Source organism: Malaclemys terrapin, chromosome 2, assembly GCF_027887155.1.
Source record: "Malaclemys terrapin pileata isolate rMalTer1 chromosome 2, rMalTer1.hap1, whole genome shotgun sequence".
Classification (NCBI taxonomy): domain Eukaryota; kingdom Metazoa; phylum Chordata; order Testudines; family Emydidae; genus Malaclemys; species Malaclemys terrapin.
Window position 1 is genome coordinate 243,582,221 of NC_071506.1, and position 10,965 is coordinate 243,593,185.

A 10,965-nucleotide genomic window follows, 5' to 3' on the forward strand; every position below is an offset into this window, starting at 1 on the left:
TCATATAAATTCTAAGCTACAACTGGGAAGATAATTGTGGTTCTTTTTATTATCCTGGAGGGCATTGCAGCACAGCAATCTAACTTACCCAATTGTGCAATTGATTCTAAAGTAACTGGGGTGTAGTTTACTTCATCAGATAATTTCTTCTTTAAAAATGGTAACCTGCAAAAATTGAACAAGCAAGTTATTATAACTATCCTTAGAACACAGCAGAAAAAATAGATTAATCAAAACATGTTCATGTTGGTGCCAACATCTGATAGAAAAATCAATATCTTATGTTCTATCCTATGAAATTCCTTGAAGATGTCTTGGAAAAACTGTCCTCAAGTATATTCTTTGCAGACACTTATCCCAGAACAAAATGTTTACTTTCATGGTCTAGCAACTCATTTTTTGGCTGGTAGAAGTAAATGCCTACAGGTATCATTGTAGTAATTCATATTTGGTAAACCAGGAAATAATCCCAGCAAACAGATGTCATTTAAGTATGGAAGATTAAGCTCAGTAACTGGGGTGACATCAGTCATATGCCAGAGGCAGGCTGTGAACAGACATGCTCACCACAGATGGGGAAAAAGGAACCGATCCCTAGGCAGGACAGCTAGCAATGTGGAAAAATAGAACTATTAGTTGTATTTAGGCTACTTGGAGTCAGATTATCTCTTTAAACTGGGGTATTGTTCAGATAAATTCACTCAGATACCATGAGTACAGAGTTTATGTAATAAATACATGCTCTAAAATTGCCCTCATATTCAATTAAATATTCAGATGTTATGCTCCGTTCATGACATAGTGCATGCACAGCTTTGCTGTAGGTTTTCTGGAGAGGGGTTAGGAAAGGGAAAGATCCCCTGTTGGTATCAGCAGCAGAGCCATAAGAAAAGAAGGGAGAGAGAAAATAATGGGACAAATGGGGAGAAAGAGACAGAAACGGTGAGAAAGAAAGAAGTGTGAGCAAGATAAGCAAAAAAAAAAAATAAAGGTAGTGGTGGAAGAGAGGAAAATTGTAGGAACGACAGGACCAGCTGCTAAAAGGAACTTCCAAGTAACACCTACTCTAATTATTGGCTTCTCCTTCTCACCTGTAAAAGCACTGAAGTGTGGAAACATCCCTATCAGACAAAAATTAAAGCAAAGAACTGGGGTCCAAAGCCATATCCATACATTCACTGCAGAAACTAGTATTATTTCTGAACTCTACAATAGGTGAAAATGTACTTCTCACTTGAACTGATACTATGTTGCATGGACCTTACACCTTCACTGCAAAGTTTATCATGTTGCTGCCATACACAGAAGAAACTTGAAAACTTCATGATGTATTCTCTCATTAACCACCGTGGGGCAGCAAAGCAGCACAATTAATTATGCTCAGAGAAGTAAGAAGTTCAGTTGCAATGTTGTATCACTGCTATATTTATCAGCTGAAAATGAGCGATCAAAAAAGTTAAGGGGAAGTCTTCTGTATAATCATTATTATGGCTGCAATTTTCAAACCAAAAGGACAGTACGGACAAACATAAAATGAATGACACTTCATTCTGATTTGAAAATAATGTAGAGTAGTATGGCAATGAAGATGTTAAAAAGCCCTCACAATTAAACGTTAAATTCTAAAGTAGATTAAAATCGATAAAACTAAAACAAAACCCTTAAATTGTTTTTGTATTCCACCCCCTCCCCAATAAATTGACCTAAAGTTTATCACTTCATAAAGCTTACCTAAAGTTATTAAGGTCCCTTCGCTTCATCTCAGGTTTTTAACTCACCGGGAGAACATTTTGAAACAACAAAACACACCTTAACAAGATTTATTGTTTAATCTCTTGGGGGCCAATAGTCCCAGAACATCCTACTGCAGGCAATGAGACACCTGGGCATCCTGCTTTCTGGTATCCAGGGGTTAATTATAATACAGTCCTGAGTGCAGCAATAGGTAGTTCTACAGTCACTGAACTACTAAAAACTGTCTTTTTGTGTCTACAGCAATCATACACAAAGAAAATCAGTTTATAAAAGGGAAAGAAGGGGAAGCAGTGTATGCCTATTCATCTCACAGGCGTGTTGTAAAAATCACTTAACATTTGTATAGCACTTATATAAGTCCTCAGTGCTATTTATTACTAAAACTGATGTACTTACCCGCATAATTTAAGAATTTCACATGTAGGCTCTATGAAAGCCTCTTGGTCCTGAATTTTTTCTGCACATAGGTTAAGAATTTTAAATATTTGTGCTAAATCCTTAAGAGGCTTTTAATGTTCAATAATTAAGGAAATTAGACTGTTAGAACTCCTGAGAATGAGAAAAAAAAAGAACTTATTTATTGTAATATACTTTATTTTCAGAAAGAAATACTCTAGTCCAACACAGTCAGATTTGGATAACTAAAAATTAGGCACATAAATCCCTAACTATAAGTGGCCTGATTTTCAAATGTGTGAAGCACCTGAGCTTTCTTACCCAGTGAGATCAATGGGAGTTGTGGGCACTAAACACCACTGAAAAGTACGCCTAAATATGGGTTTATATGCCTAACTTTAGGCATTCAAGTTTGAAAATGTGAACCAAATACACATTTGTGAGGTAATCTTTATACCTAGTCTCACCTGTCATTTCTAGAAATGTGTTACATACCACTGGTACTGTTTATATATAAAAAAAGTGTCCAGCTAATTAATCTGGGTTTGGTTTTATTTAAATGTCACCTTATGCCCACTAGTCCTTGTTATTCTTATCCACATTTCTTAAGTATTAATCAATATAGCATTTAGAAACCATATCTGTGCTGAGCTGTAAAAGCTGAAATTACATTTAAGTTTGTATAGCCTTTTATCTACATTTTTCTATGTTATTGCTTACTGAGATTTTTCTATTCTATTTTGAAGCAGGTAGCCCCAAGCATCGAAAGAATATTTCTTATCCAAGCAACCTTAGCAATGATAAGTGTGCATAGAAGGCCTTCTCTAAGCCAGTGATTAAATTATGAGTGAACTACTGCTGCTATCAGGTAAAGCTATACATCTCTGTGAAATGTAGCCAATGATAAGCCACTTTGCTGAAAAGTCAAAAATATTAAAAAAATATAAAATACCACATCTTATTTGAACTGTAGTTTCCGTGGAGGAGAAAAAAAAAAAGGATACAAGCCCAGTCTCATACTGCTTCATCACTTTCTTGAGAGTTTCTAGCTGTCTTTCCTCCTCCTCATTCTTAAAAAGAAAAGAAAAAAAACCCTTAACTTTAAATTGCAGTGTGCCTTTAAAACCTTAAATGATCTTGTTCTGTTCCCTTTTGAGTTCAAGTGCAAGTGGAAAAATAGATTAAAAAGGCACAAGATACTATGAAATTCTGAAAGTGTTCAGCAGCAGGATTAGTTTTTTGATCTAACTATATATTTTTAAATGCACAGAACACATTCCTATAATCTTGCAGAGTCTTTTAGTAATGGATATTTTGGTTGAACATGTGGGCTCACTGGATTAAAGCATCTGACAGCACTATAGGGTTGTCTGATAAGTGAAGCAGTATGCCATCACTATTGGTATAGTGCCTGTATGAAAGTATGGTATGGCATGGCATTTTGATTTTAAAATTAGGCATACTGATGTAATTAAAGATGCATTGACACAGGATAGATTTATTCAGAAATGTTGTATTATATCTGAGGCATCACAAATTGTTGTTATGAAAATGTCTAATGCCACATTAAGTAGTGTATGCATCAGCCTGTTGTTCTTTGTCTGCCTTCACTGGCAGCTTCTGTTTCGGACTCTTGGTCAGTACGATAGGCAGCAGTCACAACACACCAACTGTCAAGTTTTTGATGGGCATCATACAAAGGAGAATTTTAAGGAGGGATTTGAAAGAGAATAATGAGGTAGCTTTGTAAATGTTTAGGGAGAGTGCCTACAAAGCATATGGGGCAGTGTGGAAGAAAGCTTGTTTGAAAATTTAACATGTGGTGATGGAGACTGGTGTCATTGGCCAACTGGAGGTGAGCGTCGACAACTTGATAGCATATGAGAAGCACTAAGTTGGTTAGGCATAAGTCCTGATGGGCCTTAGAAATGAAAACAGGCAGCTTAAGTTTGATGCAATAAAGAAAAGAGTCAGTGGATGGATGCAAAGAGAGGAATTACATGGTCAAGGTGACGAGCTAGAAAGGTGAGCTTTGCAGCAGCACTCTGAATGGGTACGAGCCAAGCAAGATTGTATTTGTCCTCTTCGTCCACCTAACCACTGCCCACTACTACTGGAAAGATAGTGGATTAAATGGACAAGAGTTCCACTCTGGAGTTGCAGTTCCCATTATCTGTACTCCTACTGAGGTGATCCCTCCTGCATACAAGCCCCTAATTTTTCCATTCTTCTGAAGCACCATTTTTGATACCGACCAGTTTTTTTAATAAAGTTCAGATTCTAGAACCGTCCAAATTCTCTCCTTTGCTACAGTTCCCATATCTTGCATAAAATCCCCTTTTGCAGCCAAGAATCTCTCAATGCCAGCACTGTATAGGCCTGGTAAAGGGGCAGTGCTGGAAAAGGGACTAAGGGTATGTCAGGACATGTCAATAGTGGCACTGTACAACACTCCACTGTGGCCATTTTGGGCTCCTTTGCCACTAGGCAAGGCTAATTTAGAGTAGCCAAGGAGCTGCTCTAAATTAGACCAGCAGTTGTTTCAACCCCACCAGCCCAGAATCTGAAGGCCTCCTTCCCCATGTTGCACCTATGTGTGCTTTGCCTCCTGGAGGTGCAGCACACAATCTCACAAAAAATATTTTTATGAAGATCATGCACAGCTTACTCTTTCAGCTGTATATCATAAAGAAAAGAGAGAGAAAGACTAGCTCTTCTTAGATTTTTTAATCATCAATTTGATATGTTCCATGAAGCTGTTGCTTAAAGACTATAAATTATTATGCTTTTACAGTCACAGGGAACTTTTATAATTCTTGTGTATTTGATTTGTCAAATCTTTCTACAGAGACCAAAAATAGTTTTTGAGGTCCAGGCTATAATTGCTACTGTTTTTCTGTGTGTCTATTTAGTCCCATTTGTTCTTGACTCCTGAGCTTTATAAATGTTCTCTCTCCTCCAATTCAAGCCCCTAGAGAAATGTTAGCAGTTAATATGGGCAATTACATGCATGCTGACAAGCTTTAAACAATTCTAGATGTTGTAACTGCTTTCTTAGTGTTGGGTTTCACAATCTAAAGTTGCCATCTTGGACAGTCAATTGCACACCAACACTGTGTCATTTGCCCACCTGGATTCTATAATCTACACATTTGCAACATTTTTTTGTGAAAGTCCATATTTAGGCACATGAATGAATATTTAACATAAATGTTCATGGGTACCATTGCTCCTTGACACTGAATATCTTCAAAGAAAGACTCATTTGTAATTCTACCAGTATAATTCTTCCACTTTGGGGATTTGTAGTCCTGACCACTGGGGCTCAATATCTGGCTATCTTAGTTTTATTTGTGTATTTAATTGTAACATGTATTTTATTATTACCCTTATAAAATGTATCACAAGCCTTTTTCCTCATGTTGTACTTACCGAGTTGGAATCTTCAAGTAGTTTGATGACACGATTAAGGTCCACAGACTTCAACTGAATACACCACAAACAAATACAGCTCTTAATTTTTTTCAATATTTAAAAATGCTAAAATTGAACAATGTTAAATATGAACAAATAAGGACCTAAACTTTGAGGCTATAGTTCTAGTGGGGGGTGTGAGGGATATCATAGATAATGAGACTCAGGCCTTGTCTACACTGCAGGATAAGTTGATGTAAGTTACGCAATTTTAGTTACATAATTTAATTTACATTACTGAGGTGTCTACACCGTGCTATGTCAACGGAAGACACTCTCACATCGATATAGCTTCTGACGCTTGTTGAGGTAGAGTACTGAAGTTGACAGGAGAGTGCTCTCCCATCTTCACCAGACCTGATAAATCGACGCTGCTGCATTGATTGCAACAGTGCTGATTTAGCCCACAGTGAAGACAAGCCCTGAGACTCTAGTGGTTCCGAAGCTACAATAATAATAATAAATAATAATAATAATTCAAAATATAGAGTTTTCTTTTGATTTATATAAATGCCTGGATAGGAGTTCCAGATTTCCATTTGCATTCCCTCTACCCATACCACCTCCACAACCTATCCCTTTCCACAATATTACTTCCTAGGCAGTCATTTCCCCTTTTGTATTGATTGAGTTTGACGCCAGAAGAGACGACCAGAAAAAAAAAAAGTCTAGTCTGACCATTTGCACATCACAGGCCACGAAACCCCACCCAGTTACCCCTGGATTAAATTGACATGTCACAGCTGTTATGAGACTAAACTAGCCTGTGCCACAAGCCCCTACAATGGCAGGGAATTGATTTGGTGATACACACCCAGATGCAGCACTGAACCAATTTACACGTGCTTCAATCTTCATCACAACCACACGAACTAGATTTTTTTTTTTATTGAAAAGTCCACTTGGGACGAGCAGGAACCTTCCGTGGGCAAATGCCATCCCCTTGTACAAAAGCCGAGCTTTCATTCAGTCAAAACAAGCAACAACCCCCCAAACACGAACCAACTGTACACGGATTCAGTACTGTCTGTCTGTCTTTCTCCGCCACCGAGAGCCCCCTCACCCCGCCAACCCCCTTCCTTGGCTGTGCTGCAGCTCGCAGCAGATGGCGGTGGGGTCTCGCGGCTGCTGTTCAGGGCCGGGTCGGGTTCCTGCTGCTGCGGGGGAAAGCGAGGAGCAGCAGAGGCGGGCGGACTCACAGCTGAGGAAGGGGAGAGGCCCCGAGACCGGCCGGTTCTCCCTGTCCTGGTGCCAGGGCTAGCAGGGGCTTCCTAAGGGCAGCTACAAAAGGCGCCTCCGCACGCAGCAGGGCGCACGGACCATCACCCAGGAGACGAGGTGGGGGCGGGGAGTGAAGGGGACTGGGGGGTGGTGGGGGCTGAGCGGATCATTCCTCCTCCCCCCAGTGACCGTGCTTCGCCCCCGGCCCGCTCCCCTGGACCGCACTGTCGGTGCCGGTGTAGCCCCACAAAGTGCTCCCGCTCCCGTTTTGCTACTTTGGGTGTACTGAGCATGCCCAGTAACCTTCGTTGTAGCCACTGCCCTCTCTCTGCCCTCTCTCTGCCCGTACTTTGGGGCTACACCGGTCACCCTGGGTCGCGCCCACCTGGCTGGTCCGCAGGTCACTGTCCGAGGCCAGCTTCGGCCTGCGCTTCTCCCTGCCGGCCAGATGGGACAGGGCTGGGGATGGGGCCGGGGCGACTTCGGACCCGGCCGGCGAGGACATCGATGCGGTGAACGTCGGGGTCAGTGCAGGGCTCGTGCAGCAGCCGCCACCTCCCTGCTCCAGCGCCGGGGCACCAACACAGGCCGGGCTCCGTTCCCATGGCAGCGGGGGAAGCCGCCTACGGCAGCCCCAGGGGGTCCGAACAGCTGCCAGGGCGCGTTCGAACTCGCGGAAATCAGAGCAAAAGCTCCCCCTAGTGGCCGGCACAGGGAGAGAACTGGGGGGAGGGGGGAAGGCTGCCACATCCCCCCCGCCCCGGCAATTCCCTCGCTCACAGCACTTCCCTCCCCACCTCAACCCTCTCGCTCACAATGCCTCCCCCTACACCTCAACCCCTTCCCGGGTAGCCTTCTCCCTCACAGTGCATCTCTCCACCTCAACCCCCCTCACAGCATGTCCCTCTTCCCCTTCCCCTGCAAGGCGTGGCTGGGGCTGTGTCAGACCCACTCCCAGAAACCTCACCCAGCTGCAGGAGGTACAGCATCCTCCCCTGGTTCCTGCCCCCAGTGCTCCTCAGCTGCAGGGGGAGTGGTCACTGTACTGGGAGGTGCTCTCCCATCCACTCACCACCTTGCCTCCGACCTCCCATGCCCAGACACCTCTGCCAAGCTACCCCATATGCCCAGAATACCCCTAGCCCTCCATACCCAAACCCCACCCCAGTGAACCTTGAAACCTGCATCTGGAGCCCCCTGCACCCAGATCTCCTGCCTCTAGACCCCCACTCCTGCACCCAGACCACCTCCACTGAGCTCCCTGCACTCAAACCTTGACCCTGAGCCCCACCCCTCTGCATCCCCCTAAGCCCCCACATCCCCATGCCACTGACCCCCAACTAACTGCATCCAGACCTCCACCCCACCAAGCCCCACTCCCTCAGCACCCAGACCCCACTGCTGAGACCCCCACACCCAGACCCCTCTGCTGAACCCCAACCACCTTCACCTGGAAGCCTCTGCAGAGTCCCATTGCACCTACAACGGCCCCCCCCCCATGAGCCTCTGTGTATCCAGATCCCTGCACACCTAGAACCCCCACTGAGCTGTCTGCACCCAGATTGTCCCACATAGAATCCTCTCACCCCACACCTGGATCCCCCCACACTTGGTTACTGCCTGGTTGAACCTGTTTGCCCCACCCCTGGCACAGAGGGGCAGGGCCCCAGGGTGTTTCTGGGGTAGGCCCAGGCCTTGTGCTGTGTCAGGGTGCAACTTCATCACTGAGTCCGTGTCCTGGGGGTGAGGGTTGGGGGAGCTGCAGGGTGATCTCCCACCTTTGTGCAGCCAGTGGCCTGTGCATTTATTTATTGAAAAATAAAACTTGCAGAATTTTGCAGAATTTTAAAATATTGTGTGCAGAATTTTTAAAATTGTGGTGCAGAATTTTTAATTTTTTTGGTGAAGAATGCCCTCAGGAGTAACACTGTGTCCCTCCACCTCCACTACATATCACTGCCATGGCAACCCCCTCACAGTGTGTCCCTCTGCCTCCCCTACACATCACCCCGCCCACACATGGTCCCCCTCACACAGCCTGTTCCTCTGCCTCCGCTACAGATCAATGCCCCAGCCACACATGGCATCCCCTCACACAGTGTCCCACCGCTTCCTCTACACATCAACCTCTCCCCGCACACTCTCAGAGGGCTTGTCTACAGTTGACAGTTATTACTGATTAAGTTAATATGTGAATTTAAAGGACAGTAGCTATTCTGAAATAAGAATGTCAACATGGGGACCTGTTCCGGTGTAACAATAATACCTAACTCTTATATAATACTTTTCATCAGCAGATCTCAATGCTCTGTGGAAAGGAGGTCAGTATAATTTTCTCTGTTTTACAGATGGGGAAACTGAGGCACAGAGGTGACGGGACTTAGACAAGGTCACCCAGTTGGCCAGTGGCAGGAATAGAATGCAGCTCAGTTGGCCACACTCTGTAGACAAGCTCTGATAGATTCTGAAACTACAACACCCCCCACCCAACACACACACCTCTTCTGTTGTGTATATTTCCTACACTACACACACCTCTACCAAAACCTTTAGACCACATACACTAATAGAACTGGACATGCTATACCAAATTTCCCCTCTCCCCCACACTAACATCCCCCTACTTTCCCTGACACTTTCTGGAATCCGGGAGTCTAGCCCCTGCACACAATAATGGAGCTGGGGCCCTGACTCTTGGCAAACCTCCCGCCATACTGTGCCATGCACACTCCACTACACAATCCTTTCCACTACCTGCACTAATAGGACTGGTTGCCTTATTTATTTTTCATTAACTATCCAATTAATTAAATTCTTTTTCCAGTCTGTGAATTTTTTCATGCCTTTATCCAGATTCTTTCTCATTTTCCTTATTTTTAACTATTTGGTAGATAATTTGGACAAATAATGTTCAGTCTGTTAGGTGTCTGCCATGTGCTCACTTCTATTACTCGGTTATTGTGTGGTTATTCACTTCAGTTACTTGGTACTGTCCCTGACTGGATGACTGCAGCAGAATTCCTCATGGTGCATCATGAATACCCTTATTTCCATGCAAATGTGGTTATTTGTATGGAGAACAGATATTCTCCAAACGTTAGTAAACATATCCATTTGGGTGTATGCATTAAAATAGGCCAAACATAGTTGAACTGAACAATGTTTTTGTAGTATTCAGCCTGCTGTACAGCTGGGTCCCTGCACACTGTACCACTCCATCACCCAAGCACCATATGCACACTTCCACATTACATATACTTCCCCACCAGATAAATTACAATCCATCCCTTGCATTCCTTCACCTCATACAATGCACAGACTGCACTATGCCCCGCAAATCTCCTTTAAAGAGACAAATGCACAGCAGCTTGTTGCTTTAACTGGAGTTAATAATCACTTCAAATCAAACACAGTTCAGGTTGATTTAGAATAAAAGTAAAAAGTTTATTTAACAAAAAAGCTAGGTTTTAAGTGAGTTTAAGTAAAAGGACAAAGACAAAACTGTTACAAGAAAATAAAAGTAAAATATGCTTTCTAGTGGCTAAGACTTAATTCAACAAGCTATAGTCAGGGCCGGCTCCAGGCACCAGCTTACCAAGCAGGTGCTTGGGGCAGCCACTTTGGAGAGGGGCAGCACGTCCAGCTGTTCGGTGGCAATTTGGCGGAGAGTCCCTCACTCCTGCTCGGAGCGAAGGACCTCCCGCTGAATTGCCACCGCAGATCGCGATCGCAGCTTTTTTTTTGGTTGTTGTTTGGCTGCTTGGGGCGGCCAAAACCCTGCAGCCGGCCCTGGCTATAGTCTTGGTTCAAGGTAGATTTCTTACTTTTTCTTTCCAGCCAAGACTAACTTTCTCTCAGTTAGAACCTTCCACAGAAGTACTAGTTGCTGGCTTCCCTTGTCTTCCTAGGTGAAAGATCTTTGTCTAAGCAGGTTTGACACATATATTCAGTTCCCAGAGACTCTAACCGCCTTGGTTGACCCATCTTTCTCAGCTTGAAAGAGCTCTGGCTCCTTGTGTCTATCCAGTGATGGATGCCAGGATGGCTGCTTCTCTCTCCATATATCTTCCTAAACTCACTGTTTTGTCCCAAGACTCAGGATAACCTTATGCTCTTCTT

The 10,965-nt window shown here is 43.8% G+C and overlaps 1 protein-coding gene across 1 annotated transcript in view; it reads right to left on the reverse strand.

The window, feature by feature from the left end:
- The window catches only part of CFAP69 (cilia and flagella associated protein 69), a 40,446-nt gene extending 33,006 nt beyond the window's left edge, over positions 1 to 7,440 (reverse strand). Inside the window, exons 1-5 of the mRNA XM_054020648.1 lie at positions 7,232 to 7,440; positions 5,584 to 5,637; positions 3,156 to 3,221; positions 2,152 to 2,261; positions 89 to 165 (exon numbers count right to left, since the gene is read on the reverse strand). Coding sequence (XP_053876623.1) covers positions 89 to 165; positions 2,152 to 2,261; positions 3,156 to 3,221; positions 5,584 to 5,637; positions 7,232 to 7,351 — 427 coding nt within the window. The 5' untranslated portion in view covers positions 7,352 to 7,440. The remainder of the gene's footprint in view (positions 1 to 88; positions 166 to 2,151; positions 2,262 to 3,155; positions 3,222 to 5,583; positions 5,638 to 7,231) is intronic.
- Positions 7,441 to 10,965: the final 3,525 nt, after the last annotated feature.